Below are 19,424 nucleotides of genomic sequence, written 5' to 3'. Positions count from 1 at the left end.
CCTGATCTGATGGACAGAGTGTGTGCAGGGGCACAGTGCCAACAGAGGAAACTGTTCGGCTGGGTAGAAGAGGGGCTAATGCAGGAGCAAGTAGGAAGGTGTTGAGGTGCTTCCAGAAGCAGATATATTTGTCCTCAAGTCTCAACGTGGCCAGTTGGCTGTTCAAAACTGAGCTCCCAGCTGTACACACAGATCTGATCCTACCTTATTTATTCAATTAACGACTGACCTTGAGGGAGTGTGGGGTAGAGGAGCAAAGGACTCAAGGGGGGAGGAATTGGTAGAGGGATTGTTGAAGGTATTTTGTACCCAGTCCCAAAAAATCCTTGTGCACAATGCAGAGGGTCTGAAGTATCCTCCTTGCATCCACTGGTAGCCAATGAAGGGGTTACAGAGCTGGAAAGGTAGGATCCCAGGGCTTGAGGCCAAGGACAAGTCTTGCAGTCCTGTACTGGATTAGTGATGGAGGGTGGAGTGTGGAGGCAGGTCGAATATTGAAAGAGACTGTCACAGTACCCCAACCTTGAGTAAACCAAAGCTTGACAGACTGTGAGCATGTAGGAGAATGTTAGGAAAGGCACAGTACCCTTGAGGATGCAAAGCAAGAAGTTAATCCATCTCAAGATACATCACAAATGTGTGTTAAAAAGGAATGTGTTGAATAAAAGGTGACTCTGAGGTTCTTGGCCTTGCAGGTGGAGGCAGGAGGAGGGCCAAGTGGTGCTGGCCAGAGATTGATGGCAAAGGATGGCGAAGGTGTATCGATGAGGAGGATGCCAGTCTTGCTGGCATTCAGACAGAAACCATCGGTAGTACACGAAAAGCAAATGGCAATGAGGCTATCGGAAATAAGGGAGGGACAAGAGGTGGCCAAGGGCAGCCAGGAAATGAGTTGCTTGTCATCAGCATAGCACCGGAACTCGTACAAAAAACTGATAATGCAGTAGTCAAGAGCTGCCAGGTGCTCTTTGTGAATTGAGGCCGAGAGGTCAGAGGGAGATTGAAGATAGGAAAGAGCCAACTTGTAGCTGGGCGGGTCACACAAGCCAAACACACATGTCATTGAGTTACACGCATCAATACTCACCAGAGGATGCATCATAATCCATCCTCTCTCCACGGATTTGTTCTTCCGGGATGAACTCTGAAGCGATCTCCTCATGCTGAGTGAGTTCATCCTCCTCTGGTGGTGGCCCACCACCAGTCACCAGAGACATGGAGTAATTGGAGGCACGCTTTTGCTTAGCACTGCGTCTGAGGTCATTCCAGTGCTTGTAGCAGTCCTGAGCTGTGCGCACCTTGAATCCCATAGATGTCACACCATCCGCAACATGCTGCCAGTGGACCCAACGCTGGTGATGCGTTGTATGGCACTGTGGGCCCACAAGCATATTGTGTTGGTGTTCCAACACGTAGTCCACAAGGAAGTCCAGTTCCTGCTTGCAGAAAGGCTTCTTTTCTTCCTTGACGTGAAGGAGGCCAGAGCGGTGTCTGGGGTCCCAGCCTCTTGTGCAGGAGCACACTTCCTCCTTTTGGCCGGTGGTACTGACCCTGAGTGGGCAATGTGGCCCTGATCAGTGGGGGCAGTGGCGCTGGTGGACTGGACCAAGGCAGTGGGTGTTGGTATGAGAACAGAAGGTCTGGCTTGGGTCTGACTCACTGCCGGGGTGGTGTTGACTGCATCTGCACATGCAGTTACCACCACCCGGCTGCTTGGGGCAGCAGATGTTATAACTGCCCCAGATACATGTGCCTCAGTCACAGCCACAGTGGACACACATGAACCCAACCTCCGGACAAGATGGAAATCGTCCTGGGAGTCCTCGTCACACAACGCAACATGCGCTGCCTGACCCAGAGCCCGGGTGGAGGGAGCCACAGCTGCACCTGCAGTTACCACCACCGGTGGGCCCGTGACAGCAGATGTAATTTGCTGTTGGGTGATGTGGGGGCCAGGTTGTGATGCAACCGCTGCATCACCAGGAGCCACAGGGGGTGGTGGCATGTCTGCATCAGCACGTGGCTGGGCATCCCGTCTCAGATCAGCACCCCTGCTTCTTCCCCCCCCTGTAGCCACCCCGGCACCCTGGACTCCCTGTCCTCCCTGGTCTCTGCGCCCACATGCCCGACAATGCCCAGCCCTGGGAGGACACCCAACTTTGCCACCCTTAGCCTTTGGTGGCCTCCCAACCATGGCACTGATGGAAAATAGGCTATGGGAGGTTGACTCAACAATTGTCCTGGGCAATTGGCTAGAAGGGGGCAGGATACATGATGGAATAGGTACCCCAGTACCCCTGCAAGGCTGTCTGTGACCCCTGGGGAAAAAAGACGGGTCACGCAACGCTCAGGCACCCCAACAAAAAAAATCAAAAAATATAGCAACAAGAAATTGGAAAGGAAAAACAAATTGTGCTTACGACCCTGGTAGTCCACGTGCGTGAATTAGCAGTACGGTGTGGCACCCAGGAACACAAAAAACACATACGAGTGGAACATGCGGGCTACTATGACCTCGAAAACGGTAAGCATGCACAGGGGGAACCACAGTGGGAAAAATAGGGTACGCGACTCACCGTCTCCTTGTGTGGGAAAAAAAAAACGACACACGCTTGTGCGCGTAGGCGACACCCCATCAAAAGAAGAGGTACGGACTTCAGACGCTGTGAAGTAATCGCGTGTGATTCCAGCAGAGTAAACACACGCGTCGGTCTCCACGAACAGCACGTACAGTGGACTGCTGGCCCGCGCTCACCTTTAACCCATGCTGAAGGCAACACCCACGCGCGTAACATCACTTACGCTCTAAGGCCCTTTCCTCTAATGACACGCATCCACACACAACGTGATTTTTTTGCACGTGCGGATGCACCCGTGCTGAGGGAAACGCCTGTACGTGTTATGTCACATACGCACTTACGCGCTAAAGGCCTTTCCTCAAATTACACGCTGACGTGCTGTTTTTTTCATGTGCCAAATCACTTCATATCAAGCTGGCCATGCGACAACACACAGAAGACCACGCTGCTGCCCAGAAGGCCATTAATCTGCCCGCCAAGCCCCTAAGTAGACTCCCACCTGCCACCTGCTGCTGCCTGCCTGCTGGCCATGTGCCCTGCCATTTGGCGTCTGCACATCAGCCATCTGCAGGGGTCCAATTGCTGTGACCACCCCTGCTGGAACAGAAGACTTCCGATTGCTGTACCATCGCTCCACAGCCCAGCCCCAGGACCCAGTTGCCCACCCACACCTGCCTCGGGGGTTGTCATGTCGCGGGAAACACTATCAGACACCACTGCAACCCCCAGCCAGAGAGACAGAGGGCTGCCAAGTTCTCAGCAGGAGAGGTTGGCATCCTGGTGGAGCAAGTCCTGGGCATTATGATGCCCTCTATGGAAGAAGACGCGCCGACAAGGATGGACGGGAGAGGATCTAGCTGGGCATTGTGGTTGCCATCAATGCGGAGGGGGAGGCAATCCGCGACATACAACACGTCTGTAAGCGCTGGGAGGACTTCAGGTCCAGGACCTTCCGGAAGGCCCGGCGCCTCTTGGAAGCAGCGCATGCAGTGAGGCGCCGGGTCCACCTTACCATTAACGACATGAGGGTCCTGAAACGTATTAACTCAGCGCTTCACCGCCAGGTCTTCGAGAGAGAGAGTGGTCCGGAGTCGAGCAGTAAGTGTCCATGCGTACTTATTGGACGCAGTGCATGTTGAGGTGTGTATGCAGTGTGCAGCTTGGACATATGTCTCAAAAGGGCCATGTATGGATGTGTATGTGCAGGGACATGACCGTGCTGCATGTGAGTCCTGTCATGAGTGATGCACATCAATGGTGTATGTGTTCCAAAGCATGATGCACAACTGTATGCAGAGATGCACACATGTTGGTATTTCTGTGTATGTACTATTGCATGGTTGGGGTGTGACACATGGATGCTGGTTATACCTTCATGTATGTGCACAGAATACATGTGCATGTGTGGGTTGCACGTGTGCGACAATGATACAACATGAATGCATGTGACACGGACATATATGAAACCGATTGGCAGATGTGACATAGTTGCCGATGATTTCACTGTGGCAGGTAGTGGAGATGTACGGATGCATGTCTGTCTGTTGGCGTGTGTGCATGTGTTCGGCACTCCACATGTTGCTTGTGACGTCATGCCAACCTTTGGATGTTCATGTTGGTGTGTTGCGTATGGATGCTGCTGCCTGCTGCATGATTCCTGTCAATTTCTGCATGTGTGTGGGTTCAAATGATATGAGTGTTGGGGAGTGTGATGGCATCTGTGAAGTTTGACACTGCCACTCATGTGCAACTGTCACATGTGTATCCAACCATTGTACAATGCCCTGATGCCTGTGTTCTGTCTCTCCCTGTCTACAGATTCAACTGATGAAGATGGCAGAGACTATGCTGTGGACCACAGAGGCAGGGATCCCACCTCCAGCTGGAGACACAAGGCCCAGCTCTCCTCCCACGTTGTCATCTCTTCCGGGAGTGAGGATTCTGGTGCCGCGTCCATGGCCGGAGCTGCCGAGGGAAGGTCCAAGAGGCGGAGGTTGCAGGTGGACTCCTCGGCAGCAGTAGGGGCAGCTAAGCCCCCACAGGGGACTATGGAGAATGATATCACAGAGTCATCCAGGTTGGTGGGGAGTTTGGTTGAGGAGGAAGCCGTGGAAGGCATTCCACTGGTGCTAGTGGTGCTAGTGGTGCAGTCCAGGGGCAGGGACAGGAGGCAGCACAGGCCGCCGCGGAGGTGCCTGTGTGTAATCCTGTCCCCGATCCTGTGACTGCATCATCCCACACCAGCAGGGATGCCTTCGTCCAGACCCGTTTTCAGGGAGGGAATGCGTGAACAACAGCTGACCTTCCTCTCCCTGCGGACGTGGCAATCCGGGACCGGGTTGAGCCTGTTCTAGCTGGGGTGACGTACAGGGTTCTCATGAGGACAATGCACGTCCTTTCGAATACCTCACTGAGCGTGTCGGCATACTAGGACAGGTCACCAAGGCTGGGTTCCTCCGTGTGCTGGATCTTCTATGACCCCCTACTCAACTGAACCCCCCTATGCGCCAGTCATCCTCCATGCCATCTTCCTGCCCAAGTATCACCTGGGCACCCTGTGGAGCTGCCCCTGATCCAGCGGCCAGGCTGGTGGAGGACACATCCCTGCCACAGTCGGGAGTCGGAGGTCCAGCAGGGGTGGCCACCCCAAAAACTGGACCCAGCAAGAGGAGGACGTGCAGGCATCGACAAGCAGGGAACATGCATGGCAGCAGCAGGCTCAGGGTGGGAGCGATGATGGCTCTGGGCCTTCAACATCACAGGGGCAGGAATCGGCCGGAGGGCAGGAGGATTCTGGATTGGGGTGTCTTCCATGTGGCAGCGGTTGGGCTAGCGGATAGATGCAAAGCGGCGGCGGACGGAGGAGTCACGGCTCACTATGGTCAGGGCGGAGAACTCCATGCGCAGGGCATTGAGGCGGGCTGAGTGACTGGCAGGGAGTTGGAGGAGGCCATGACTACATCCCTGCGAGACCTCGAGGCCAGGGAAGAGGCACGCCTCCGGGCCATCGACATGGAATTCGATGATGCCCTGGCCCGGAACATCAACAAGTGAGCCGTTGGACTTGCCCGCCGCCTTGTACATAGTTCTTTAGTGTTAGTTTCCTTTGTTTTTTCTTTTATTTTGGAGTTAATGGACTTTGCTCCACTTCATGTATATAGTTTTTTTATTCATAGGACTTTTTTGTAGGTTTCATTTGTTTTTGGATCATGGTCCCTCTGGACTTTGATTGTAAATAGTTGAAGACTTGTACATACTTTCTTTTTCAAAGTTCCCATGGCTCAATGGTTTTCTTTTTTTTTGATTATTTATTTCTTATTGACATTGGCGATGGACCACTTATTTTTTTTTAAATGATGTTGCTTTTTGTTTTTCATTGGGTTTCCTTTTTTTTGGTTTTTGGTTTTTGTCATTGTTTATTGATTTTCAAGTTCGATTTTCTTTATTTCATTATGTTTTACATGGATTCTAACTTCATGATTGGTCTTGTGTACTCTCATTGGTTTTGTGCATGTCTCAACGAACATTGCCTCAGTCATGTGTTGCCACTGTGTGGCTCTGTTGTGCATTTATGCATGGGCACGGTGGTTCTTTTAAGACTGTCATGGCATGGGTAAGTTGGGAGTGGGTGCTGTGGATGTTTGCATGCTTGTACTGGGGGGCAAGGGGGATTTGGGTTGGCATTAGGGACATGGGTCTGTTTTGTTAGGACATGTTGTTTGGTGGGCCATGTGTCAGGGCATGCTGGCAGGTGCCCGTCAATGGGGGTGGGTGTGGGGGGACATGAGTCGGGGCCTGCTGGCAGGTGCCCATCAATGGGGGTGGGTGGGGGCTGTGGGGGGACATGAGTCGGGCCTGCTGGCAGGTGCCCGTCAATGGGGGTGGGTGGGGGGTGGGGGCACATGAGTCGGGTCCTGCTGGCAGGTGCCCGTCAATGGGGGTGGGTGGGGGGTGTGGAGGGAAATGAGTCGGGGCCTGCTGGCAGGTGCCCGTCGATGGGGGTGGGTGGGAGGTGTGGGGGGACATGAGTCGGGAGATGAGTCGGGTCCTGTTGGCAGGTGACCTGCTGGCAGGTGCCCGTCAATGGGGGTGGGTGGGGGGTGTGGGGGGACATGAGTCGGGACATGAGTCGGGGCCTGCTGGCAGGTGCCCGTCAATGGGGGTGGGGGGTGTGGGGGGACATGAGTCGGGACCTGCTGGCAGGTGCCCATCAATGAGGGTGGTTGGGGGGTGTGGGGGGACATGACTTGGGGCCTGCTGGCAGGTGACCTGCTGGCAGGTGCCGTCAATGGGGGTGGGTGGGGGTCATGTGTCCGTGCTCCCGAGTGCATGGTGCCATGTGGGCTGCCTGTGGGGCATGGTGTGGGGTGATGGGCTGCCTGTGGGACATGGTCTGGGGTGATGGGCTTCCTGCGGGGCATGGGGAGGGGGGCACACCCATGAGTGCACACACTGTGTGAAAGTCCACGCGCACCACCGGAATACACGTACCCTGCCCGCGCTAGCGAAAATTCATGTGAAAGTCCATGAGCACCCCCGGAATACACATAGGCAGCCCATCCACCCTCCCCATGGCCCGCAGTCAGCCCATCACCCCTGGCCATGCCCCGCAGGCAGCCCATCACCCTTGGGCATGGCCCGCAGGCAGCCCATTACCCTTGGGCATGGCCCGCAGGCAGGCCGCAACACAGGGTGGACTTAGGGTACGTGTATTCCGGGGGTGCGCATGGACTTTCACACACGATTTCGCTAGCGTGAGCGGGGTACTTGTATTCTGGGGGTGCCCGTGGACTTTCACATGTGTTTTCACTAGCGCGGGCGGGGTACGTGTATACCGGGGGTGCGCGTGGACTTTCACACGTGATTTTGCTAGCGCGGGCCAGGTATGTTTATTCCGGGGGTGCGTGTGGACTTTCACACGCGTCTTCGCTAGCGCGGGCAGGGTACATGTATTCCAAAGGGTGCGCGGGGAGTTTTCCACGCATTTTTGCGGGTGCTAGCTTGGTACGCGTATTCCGAGGGGTGCGGGGGGAGTTTTCCACGTGTTTTCGCTAGCGCGGGTGGGGTATGTGTATTCCGAGGGGTGCATGGGGAGTTTTCCACGTGTTTTCACTGGCGCGAGCGTGGTACATGTATTCTGAGGGGTGCACAGGGAGTTTTCCACGTGTTTTTGCTAGCGCAGGCCGGGTACTTGTATTCCGAGGGGTGCACGGGGAGTTTTCCACGTGTTGTCGCTGGAGCGAGCATGGTACGTGTATTCGGAGGGGTGCGCTGGTAGTTTTCCATGCGTTTTTGTGGTTGGGGGGCTGTATGCTGGTCCACTGGTCTTTGCGCCATGTAGGGGATTTGTGAAATGTTTTTGGCGCACAGGGCGGGGTTGGGGCGTAACTGGTGCTGCTGCAGGGTCGCTGCGCCACTCTGCCCCACGGCTGGTTATGGATGTTAGTATCCATGAATACGCTGTGCGCTAACATGGGTTTTGGTGCACACGGCTGGCGCAGACCTTCACACGCGCACTCTGTGCACCAGCCGCATGCGCCACTTGTGCGCTAAATTCTCTGAATTACCCCCTTAGTTATTTTCCCAGATAAGAAAGTCTGTCAGACATTCATGCGCTTCTGCTTGAATCTTTTATTTACGCTTGAAGCTGTGGGTTCGCGTAGAGGTATCCCTCGTCTCGATAGAACTTGTCATCTATGCAAGCCTTCAACGACCCAAGAAACTTGCACACACCTCCTTTGGGAAGGAGGCTACTCGCCTGCTCAGATGCTGTTATTTGGAGCAGTTTGTGTGACTAGGTCACGCTTGACAAGAAAATGTTCTGGGATCATCTCTTTTGGAGATAAATCAAAATTCGTTGATACTAGCTGTTGTAAGAAATCAAAATGATTCATGATAATATGGGGGAGACCCTAATTATGGCATAATATTATTTTCAGCTCAACTCTATAATGTCTTTAGTAACAATGCGGTGCTCAATTCTTACTCAAATTATTTCAGCGGTTTTCTAATTATGATGATTTTGTGAATCACTTTCTTTTCGCTTCTTTTCCTTTTTTTCTTTTATTAATGTTCTGGAGATGTTTTAACATTGCTGTTTATTGTGATTTTTTATGTGTAATGGCATAAGGTTTTACAAACCAATTCACAGATAAATACAAGATTAAAAGACCTTTATAAATTCATGCCGCAGTCCCCACACTTCTAGACTGGGAATTGTTTAGTATGCCTCCAGTGCTAGGACTGGGGCACATCTGATTCCCTGTGGCACGATGCCCCTTTGTACCGCTGGTGACCTGGCATCTTAGTTAAGTGCTGTTATATTTCCAGTGTTCTGTATAGAACTGCCTGGATTGGTGTCCACTTCTCCCAAAAACTGCACCGTGAAATGCACCCTGATGTTACCCTATTTATCTTTTACTGATTTCTTGGCTGGAGGTCCAGCAGGTTCTCCTAAAGATGAGTTATGGGCTCTCCCGCTGTGTTTGCTTGCACTATTTTGAGAAAATATCCCCCACCTCTCCCACTTTCAAAATTCACCAGTCGCCACTGTTGATTTATGTAAAACTAGAAACTATTTGCTTTTCTGCACTTCAAGAAAATACGTGGAGTGCAAAGGAACTCATGCACGTAGATGCCCTAAGGTTCATAAAGTGCTAACATGCCACATCCCAGTTACTAGGAGCTATCATTCTCAACATGTTCCACAATGTGTAATTATGGCAGCATTTTGAAACCATGTATTCCTGCTTCTTCATGTGAATACAAAAAAGCATTATATCTTTAACAGTACAACATAAGGTGTAAAAGTGCAGGTTTAAAACTTTGTATCCACTATTTTGATAAACAATCCAATTCATCAGTTAAAGAAACTTATCAGCAAGTGCCTGGATGCCAGCATTTAGACTCTGTGGCCTCCACAGATCTGTCTGAATGGGTTCCCTCTCCGATCTCATCCTTACACAATGAGGGCACATGGGGAGCTTTCCTCTCTCAAATTATGCAAGAAAATGCACAGAAACAGGAGAAGTGGTGGGGGCAGGAAAGGGAAACCCCTGAAATACATTCTGTGATAGAGATTTGGGGCCTGATTTGCAAAGATGTGCTTAAATGGGAATGTCCAGTTGAAAACATCCGTGTATATCAGGCCCATGGCATCGTCTGACATGAAAGTCTAAGTTTCTGCGCTTCTTTGCGACAAAGAGGGCTGAGATCCATGGAGTCTGCAAGCACTCACCGTTTAACCCTTCATGTCTTCATTTACAGGAGAATCATCCTACGGCAGGGGCTGCAAAGAGACATGTACGGAAAGCACGATCACGGCGGAAGGTGTCACGACTTCTACCAAGTGCTGCAGCACAGACCTGTGCAATGGATCGACCAGTGCAAGGGCCAGCTACACCATGCTCACCCTGGCAGCGGGGGCCTGCGCCCTCCTGCTCAGGGCCGGCCTATAAGGTAAGGATGGGATGGCAGGGCCGGCTCCACTCTCACTGATGGCAATAGGGCACACGCCGGACAATCAGATCTACAGCTGTGAGTCTCACAGTGACCAGCACCCATCCTGCTCAGAATCCCTGCCCCCCATCTCCTGCCGGGCGGGGGCGGAGGCATGGCGATCATGGGGTGCCACTGCCGGCACCTGCGCGTCTCACAGCAAATAGGGGTCCCCCTGATATCGGAAGTAAGCAATCTCCTGCTCATTGTAGTGTTATAAGGTATGCCAAGGATGGAAGACACACTCCCAGAGAGGATGTGTCCACTAGAATCTGATGCTATCCAGAGCATATGGGCTGTTTAATGAGGGATAAGAATGTGTGCACAAGAAGCTGATGGTATCCAGAGCTTGCAGGCTGTTTAATGAGTGATGAGAATGTGTGCACTAGAAGCTGATGGTATCCAGAGCATGCAGGCTGTTTAATGAGTGATGAGAATGTGTGCACTAGAAGCTGATGGTATCCAGAGCATGCAGGCTGTTTAATGAGTGATGAGAATGTGTGCACTAGAAGCTGATGGTATCCAGAGCATGCAGGCTGTTTAATGAGTGGAGTGATGAGAATGTGTGCACTAGAAGCTGGTGGTATACAGAGCATGCAGGCTGTTTAATGAGTGATGAGAATGTGTGCACTAGAAGCTGATGGTATCCAGAGCATGCAGGCTGTTTAATGAGTGATGAGAATGTGTGCACTAGAAGCTGATGGTATCCAGAGCATGCAGGCTGTTTAATGAGTGATGAGAATGTGTGCACTAGAAGCTGATGGTATCCAGAGCATGCAGGCTGTTTAATGAGTGGAGTGATGAGAATGTGTGCACTAGAAGCTGGTGGTATACAGAGCATGCAGGCTGTTTAATGAGTGATGAGAATGTGTGCACTAGAAGCTGATGGTATCCAGAGCATGCAGGCTGTTTAATGAGTGATGAGAATGTGTGCACTAGAAGCTGATGGTATCCAGAGCATGCAGGCTGTTTAATGAGTGATGAGAATGTGTGCATTAGAAGCTGATGGTATCCAGAGCATGCAGGCTGTTTAATGAGTGATGAGAATGTGTGCACTAGAAGCTGATGGTATCCAGAGCATGCAGCCTGTTTAATGAGTGATGAGAATGTGTGCACTAGAAGCTGATGGTATCCAGAGCATGCAGGTTGTTTAATGAGTGGAGTGATGAGAATGTGTGCACTAGAAGCTGGTGGTATACAGAGCTTGTGGGCTGTTTAATGAGTGGAGTGATGAGAATGTGTGCACTAGAAGCTGATGGTATCCAGAGCAAGTGGGCTGTTTAATGAGTGGAGTGATGAGAATGTGTGCACTAGAAGCTGGTGGTATCCAGAGCTTGTGGGCTGTTTAATGAATGATGAGAATGTGTGCACTAGAAGCTGATGGTATCCAGAGCGTGCGGGCTGTTTAATGAGTGGAGTGATGAGAATGTGTGCACTAGAAGCTGGAGGTATACAGAGCTTGTGGGCTGTTTAATGAGTGGAGTGATGAGAATGTGTGCACTAGAAGCTGATGGTATCCAGAGCAAGTGGGCTGTTTAATGAGTGATGAGAATGTGTGCACTAGAATCTGATGGTATCCAGAGCATGCAGGCTGTTTAATGAGTGATGAGGATGTGTGCACTAGAAGCTGATGGTATCCAGAGCATGCAGGCTGTTTAATGAGTGGAGTGATGAGAATGTGTGCACTAGAAGCTGGTGGTATACAGAGCTTGTGGGCTGTTTAATGAGTGATGAAGATGTGTGCACTAGAAGCTGATGGTATCCAGAGCATGCAGGCTGTTTAATGAGTGGAGTGATGAGAATGTGTGCACTAGAAGCTGGTGGTATCCAGAGCTTGTGGGCTGTTTAATGAGTGATGAGAATGTGTGCACTAGAAGCTGGTGGTATCCAGAGCTTGTGGGCTGTTTAATGAGTGATGAGAATGTGTGCACTAGAGGCTGATGGCATCCAGAGCATGTGGGCTGTTTAATGAGTGATGAGAATGTGTGCACTAGAAGCTGGTGGTATCCAGAGCTTGTGGGCTGTTTAATGAGTGATGAGAATGTGTGCACTAGAGGCTGATGGTATCCAGAGATTGTGGGCTTTTTAATGAGTTATGAGAATGTGTGCACTAGAACTGATGGTATCCAGAGCGTGTGGGCTGTTTAATGAGTGATGAGAAGGTGTGCACTAGAAGATGATGGTATCCAGAGCAAGTGGGCTGTTTAATGAGTGATGAGAATGTGTGCACTAGAGGCTGATGGTATCCAGAGCAAGTGGGCTGTTTAATGAGTGATGATAATGTGTGCACTAGAAGCTGATGATATCGAAAGTGTGTGGGCTGTTTAATGAGTGATGAGGATGTGTGCACTAGAAGCTGATGGTATCCAGAGCATGTGGGCTGCTTAATGAGTGATGAGAATGTGTGCACCAGAAGCTGATGGTATCCAGAGCAAGTGGGCTGTTTCATGTGAGTGATGCGGATGTGTGCACTAGAAGCTGATGGTATCCAGAACGTCTGGGCTGTTTAATGAGTGATGAGAATGTGTGCACTAGAAGCTGATGGTATCCAGAGCGTGCAGACTGTTTAATGAGTGATGAGAAGGTGTGCACTAGAAGCTGATGGTATCCAGAGCAAGTGGGCTGTTTAATGAGTGATGACAATGTGTGCACAAGAAGCTGATGATATCCAGAGTGTGTGGGCTGTTTAATGAGTGATGAGAATGTGTGCACTAGAAGCTGATGGTATCCAGAGCGTGCAGACTGTTTAATGAGTGATGAGAAGGTGTGCACTAGAAGCTGATGGTATCCAGAGCAAGTGGGCTGTTTAATGAGTGATGACAATGTGTGCACAAGAAGCTGATGATATCCAGAGTGTGTGGGCTGTTTAATGAGTGATGAGAATGTGTGCACTAGAAGCTGATGGTATCCAGAGCAAGTGGGCTGTTTAATGAGTGATGACATCAAATTCACTCATGTCCATTTTATTTTGGGAATTCCCAGAGTAAACAATGTATTTATTTATTTAGCGCACTAGGGTCAACAAGAAACTTTAGCTCAAGGTCAAGAGAGTTCCACACACAATAATCAGCAAGAACCTTTAGCACAAGGTCAGGAGAGTTCCACACACAATAATCAGCAAGAACCTTTAGCACAAGGTCAGGAGAGTTCCACACACAATCAGCAAGAACCTTTAGCACAAGGTCAGGAGAGTTCCACACACAATCAGCAAGAACCTTTAGCACAAGATCAGGAGAGTTCCACACACAATAATCAGCAAGAACCTTTAGCACAAGGTCAGGAGAGTTCCACACACAATAATCAGCAAGAACCTTTAGCACAAGGTCAGGAGAGTTCCGCACACAATAATCAGCAAGAATCTTTAGCACAAGGTCAGGAGAGTTCCACACACAATCAGCAAGAACCTTTAGCACAAGGTCAGGAGAGTTCCACACACAATAATCAGCAAGAACCTTTAGCACAAGGTCAGGAGAGTTCCACACACAATAATCAGCAAGAATCTTTAGCACAAGGTCAGGAGAGTTCCACACACAATCAGCAAGAACCTTTAGCACAAGGTCAGGAGAGTTCCACACACAATAATCAGCAAGAACCTTTAGCACAAGGTCAGGAGAGTTCCACACACAATCAGCAAGAACCTTTAGCACAAGGTCAGGAGAGTTCCACACACAATAATCAGCAAGAACCTTTAGCACAAGGTCAGGAGAGTTCCACACACAATAATCAGCAAGAATCTTTAGCACAAGGTCAGGAGAGTTCCACACACAATAAAACAACACCTGATAAAATAACCTTTGCATACAATGATAAAAGTTCACATCCACTACAGTAATGCACTCCTACTTCATACAATCCCAAGTCAAGACAGTCCTGGGCAGATGCATTGCTGCAAAGCAAGGTAACAGTTTGTGTGAATTTAAAATACAAAACCACAAATAATCAGAATTAGTGCTCATTTCATCATTATCATAATTATGAAACAGATCCCTTCTTAAAGAGACTAAAATCGGAAATTCCAATATTATATGTTTTAAGTTTTCAATACTCTTATTACAAAGTCGACAGTCTTTCTGCTCTAGGCACCGGTGTTCTGGCCCCCACCACTTCATGAGATGGGTGTCTAAAAAGATAAGCAGGTACAATTTTAAAACCTCTAATAACATAATTAGAATTTTCCCAAACCCGCAGACCTGACAGAGAAGCAAGATTCTCACACCTGTTCAATTCAAACAACTTCCGCTTCACTTTCTCTGGATGAGAGACCACGTTCTCCTGCTTTGCTTGTATCTTCTGTAATAGAATATTGCGCTCTTCTATCCACTTCAATAGTGCCTGACCTTAAACAGCATAACACATTGCTGAACTCAACATACTTTCAGAATCTCTGTGAATCATATATGCCTCATGACTACATAACCATGTTCTGTTTTAACTTACGTTCCTTAGCTAAGCCGTCTTCCTTATTTGAGTGGAACAAAGACTTAAGGTTATGATGTAGTTCGTTCTTCTTTACTTGTATCTGACCATCATTTACATGTGCATGTGTTTTTAAAATCAGACCCTTCTTACAATGTAACCTTCCAACAGAAGTACCTCGCAGCTGTTGGGTCGTGCTTGCATAGTACAAGGGATTGACAAGGCCATCATCACTATTTCCCAACAATGTATCTATGTGAGCATTGAAATAGTTACACAGCTTTGCACGACAGATCAATGAGCTATTGTTTCTCTAACTTCAACTAACAATGGACTTAAAAGCCTATTTCATGTCCCGATCTTGTATGCAAATTTCAGCAACTTCAATTTAGGATCGCTAGCGTCAGTTTCACCCATAAGTAGCTTAACACAATCTAAATACATTTTTCTCAACACAAATATATAGTCAATGGTACATTTCCAAAACAAATTATACTAAGTAAAATTTGGGGGCCGGTCACCCTCCATGTTTCCATATACAATATGTAAATCCCATGACTCCAATTCTAGGCGGATTAATTGCCAACGTCCCAACTGGTCCAAATTAGTTCTCACCCGCGGCATCTGTTTGTACCAATCTGGAACCTGACACTCACAGTTAAAATCACCCACACTAATGAAGTCTACACCATGCTCCATCAACAAGTTTGATACGATTTCCCAAATTTCCTCTAAAAAAGCAGACAGAGAAGACTTACTAATGTTGAAATATGCATTAACCAAAATGCTAGTTCCAAGGCCCGAATAGCCCATCCTTTGCTGTTGAATCCTTACTACCAAGATATCTGAAGACTTAGTTTCAATGCTCTGTGTAAGAAAACCCAAATTGATAAGGATCGCACACAGCAATCCTCAGATGGTCGACCCCTAGACCCTTTAGTGGCCAAGTATGCATATGTGGTGAAACCATAAATAATAGGGGCCAAATCCATCCAGGTTTCTTGGAAACATATAATTTCACCTTCTTCATCACCAAACATCGCAAACGTATCAGATAGCAAGTGTGAAAAGTCACATGTATTCCAACTAGCGAACGTTAGTATTGTATCCTCCTGTCACTGTTCTTTGAATTATTATGATGATGAATTTTCATGCAAAGACTTTGAAATGTGGGCCCAGTTGTTCTGAATACTCTACATGTTACCCACATTTCCCCCTACAAAGGAAACAGTTCAACAGGATTGTCCCTCCAAAGGCACATTAACCAGAAAAGTGACTTGTCTACATGATCGTTATAACCTTCATTAATCCTGTCAAAAGTTACTACTTTCACTGGCTTCTCACTACTCACTCTCTTAGATTCTATAACTCTACTATGAATCAACCTTCCGTGATCCTGGGAAGACCACAAGGCCTCAAATAACTCCTAGCCCATGGATAATAATAGATTTCCCTCATCCAAGAACGCTGTTTTCACCAAATTAGAGCCAAAATAGAGTTGGACCAAATCAGTTCCACTTTCCTGTACAAAGTCAACTAGCCGGTCAAGTGGCACAGCGAGTAGAGCGCTCGCTTTGACACCCGTGCAGAGCCTGTTAACGCAGGTTCGAATCCTGGCGGGGCCAAACTCAGCCTTTCATCCTTCCGAGGTCGATAAATGAGCACCACACACCGTGGGTAATAATAAGCAGCGCTCGGATACCTGAGGGTTTGTAGCCTATATAAAAGCCTAATTATTATTATTATTAACACAATATCTGAAGAGTCTATAATTCTAATTTTTGGATTCTCCTTAAAGATAGCTAGGATGTGCTGTCTACTGAGCGGAAACTGAGCCACATCCTTAAAAATCTGTTCTGTAAGAAGGGGATGTCTCCTAACTTCAGTATGTTTGAATGTTGATCTCTATTTAATCCTTAGAGCTACATCGTGACGACGCCGGCCCCAAGATCTTACATTGCCTATCTTCTAAGGTCTGTAAGGTCAGAGACGAAGAAATCAATTCATTATTAAACGTCTCAACCTCACTAACATGCGCATCCGACATAACAGAGCCCTCACAAGTAGTCGGATATTCACCTTTCACACTACCAGAATTCTTCACCATCCCTGCACAACCCCTTGCCTCCATCCGACATCCCCCAACATCAGTCTGTACGTACTTTTCACATATATTCGACAGTGATAGATTGGTAACCCTAAAATCTCCAATCACATTATCCCAGGCCAACTGACTCACCATACCATCTACTTTGTTAAGGATAGCTTTCATCTGAACCCCGGAATTCTCCACAAAAATGGAGGGTAGTGTTATATAGTTAGGCTCCACAGACGGCTCAATATCCCTGTTGACCAATTGGGGACAATGTCCCATTTCTTGTACGCTGCTGTTACTTGGCATGACTTAGCATATCAACAATGCAATAGTCTTCCTCTTCCCCACATTCCAGTTCTGTGTCCGTGTGTACCGTTAAACTAAGTAACGCTCCTTTGTCACCAATGGGTTTTAAATAATAAGTAATTGAGTTATTACCCTTCTTTTTGTTAGTCTTGGACATAGAATTAATTGGCTTAAACACCAGCAATCTGATATAATCTCCTCAGATTCCAATCTGGTGAAATTCCCTGTCACAGTTTCTGGAATATTATTTTGAGCCACCAGTTCATCTGTCTCAGCCACACCCTCACTTACATTCCAGCAACGACTCCTAAGACACTTCCTTGACCCCTTTTTTTTATTCTTAATTGCATTTTTGATATTTTTAGACTTTTTCAATTGCTGATCAGGTCCACTAGCAGTTACTCTGTTTCCTCCAACCTGACTGGACTGGGTTCTCTGACCTCCAACATTCCTCTCCTCAGTCATTATCTAGGAGTTTTATCATCCGCATCCATTCTCTTTCCTCCAACATTCACATCCTCCACCCTAGAAACACAATGAACTGTTGTCTGCAGAGTGAAATCTTTATTATCCAATCCCACACTTTCCTTCATAACCACGGTGTTAAGGTCCCCATCCTTCTCCACCATTAGTTCCTCCCTCCGCACCATTTGAACCTCATCTTGTTCGTTGTATGTCTCAGTGCCCTTTTTTCAACACATTTTTTATTTAAGACCATAGATGAAGACCGATTGTCAGTCTCTATAGAACCGACAACTATTTGCGTCATGGTATCGGGAGTCCCCAGAGCACTGTCAACATCTGAACATCGGGCCTCTACCTTCACAGGGGGCGCCATATTATTCACAGGTTGAGACTGTGCAGTATTATTCTCTTTAAGGAGCCCCACCCATGACGCGGTATTGGAAAGTCTTGCCGCAGCCATAATAAAGCCCTCTAAAAAGGATTTTTTTGCTGACAGTTCTTTCAAAATGTGCCTGACTTCACACACTTCATATTGAAGGGTATCATGACCCTTGTCCGAAGAGCTGTTCTGGGTGACTGAGATGCAATGGTTTGTACTTTGGCGTTGGTCAGGGGGTCCTTGAGATGGGTCACCCAGAACAGCATTATCAAACACTGGAACATCAGGAGCTTTGTCCCTCTGAGATCCACCTACAGGCGGCAGGCAACGGAACAAAGAAGCAACACATACAATAGCGCAAGACCCACTGTTCCAACAAGCTCTAACATCACTTCAACCTTATCCGTAGAGTCCAAAATTCATGGCAGGACAGGAAAAGCAAATACATTTATTATGTCTTCACAAGTGGTATTCGTTTGACCATTGGCGTAAGATATTTCCATACCAGAGCTACTCTGTTTAATTTCAGACTGAGTTTGTGCTGAACAACAGTGCCTTTTAGGCACCTGCTTCATGGAGCCGTCCCAATTCTCAGCCACTGTAAGTGGGGGGATGACACCCTCGTAAAATGTGGAGGGGTGCGGTGCAGGCAAACACTCTCCCTCCTGTCCCATACGGGAAACTGGGCACTTTCAGGTTCTAGTGACAAACAAACTCGCTTAGCCAATTCCTTAGAAACAGTGGGAGCTAACATAGGAACGTTAGAGATGAAATCTCTATATTCATAATTAGCAAGATATTGTAAGCTTAGATCAGTGGTCTTCAAACTGTTTAGACCTGCCCCCCCCCGAGCTAAATGTGGGTAGGCCGGGCCCCCCTAAAAAGGCCAAAAGGACAGTAAATCCAAATGACTATGAACTATCGCTTGCCGTCACCGCATAGTATAGTCTCTGGGCTCCCCACCTGCTCACATCACAGTCCCTGGGCTCCTTCATCCCACTCCTATCCAGTCCCTGGGCTCTCCCCACCCCACCACAGACCCCGGGCTCCCCACACCCTGCTCCCACCACTATCCCATGGCTCCCGCCCATCTTGCTCCCACCACAGTCCCTGGGCTCACCCACCCTGCTCCCTGCATAGTCCCAGGTCCAATGGCATATAGGGTAACTAGGGTAATGCCCGAACCAAAAATCGTAGTGTAGTACCAGTTTTCTTTGGTCAAAAAGGGCCACTTTTTTGGCCAATGTGGGCAAGTTTGTTGAGTTACTTCACTATGGAGCTAGTAGTTTTGACCATTGCTGCTGACTAAATATTCTTTAAATATAACAATTTGCTTACATTTTATCAGAAATCACCCCCTTCTTGGATCTAGAGATTGCTTCTTGAGGAGGGGGAGGACCCAAGATTCCTTAACATTGCTTGGTATAATACCTGATGAGAATGAGGAGTTGATGAGTTTTGAGATAAATGGTGATAGGTCTCTAGCAGCATCTTTTATTATTTGTGCCGGGCAGTTATCGCCTCGACAGCTTGATGGTTTAAGTGATAGGATTATTATTTCAACCTCCAATATGGACATTTTGGTGAAGTTGAATCTTAGTTCAGGTTTGGCCGTAGTGCGAGGTGTGTTAGTTTGGGTGGTAGGTTTAGTTTTGTCTTGTCAATTTTAGTGTGTGGTGATTTTGTC

The 19,424-nt window shown here is 48.3% G+C and overlaps 1 protein-coding gene across 3 annotated transcripts in view; it reads left to right on the top strand.

Moving 5' to 3' along the window:
- LOC138498132 (lymphocyte antigen 6E-like) overlaps window positions 1-19,424 on the top strand; it is a 1,052,795-nt gene that overhangs the window by 1,019,032 nt on the left and 14,339 nt on the right. For all 3 annotated transcript variants that reach the window (XM_069622002.1, XM_069622004.1, XM_069622003.1), the window contains exon 3: window positions 9,846-10,037. In XM_069622002.1, coding sequence (XP_069478103.1) covers window positions 9,846-10,036 — 191 coding nt within the window. In that variant the 3' untranslated portion in view covers window position 10,037. The remainder of the gene's footprint in view (window positions 1-9,845; window positions 10,038-19,424) is intronic.

This window comes from Ambystoma mexicanum, chromosome 5q (genome assembly GCF_040938575.1).
Source record: "Ambystoma mexicanum isolate Mex_15411 chromosome 5q, UKY_AmexF1_1, whole genome shotgun sequence".
Taxonomy (NCBI): domain Eukaryota; kingdom Metazoa; phylum Chordata; class Amphibia; order Caudata; family Ambystomatidae; genus Ambystoma; species Ambystoma mexicanum.
Note: the sequence above shows the minus strand (reverse complement) of the source record. Positions and strands in the feature narration are given on the sequence as shown.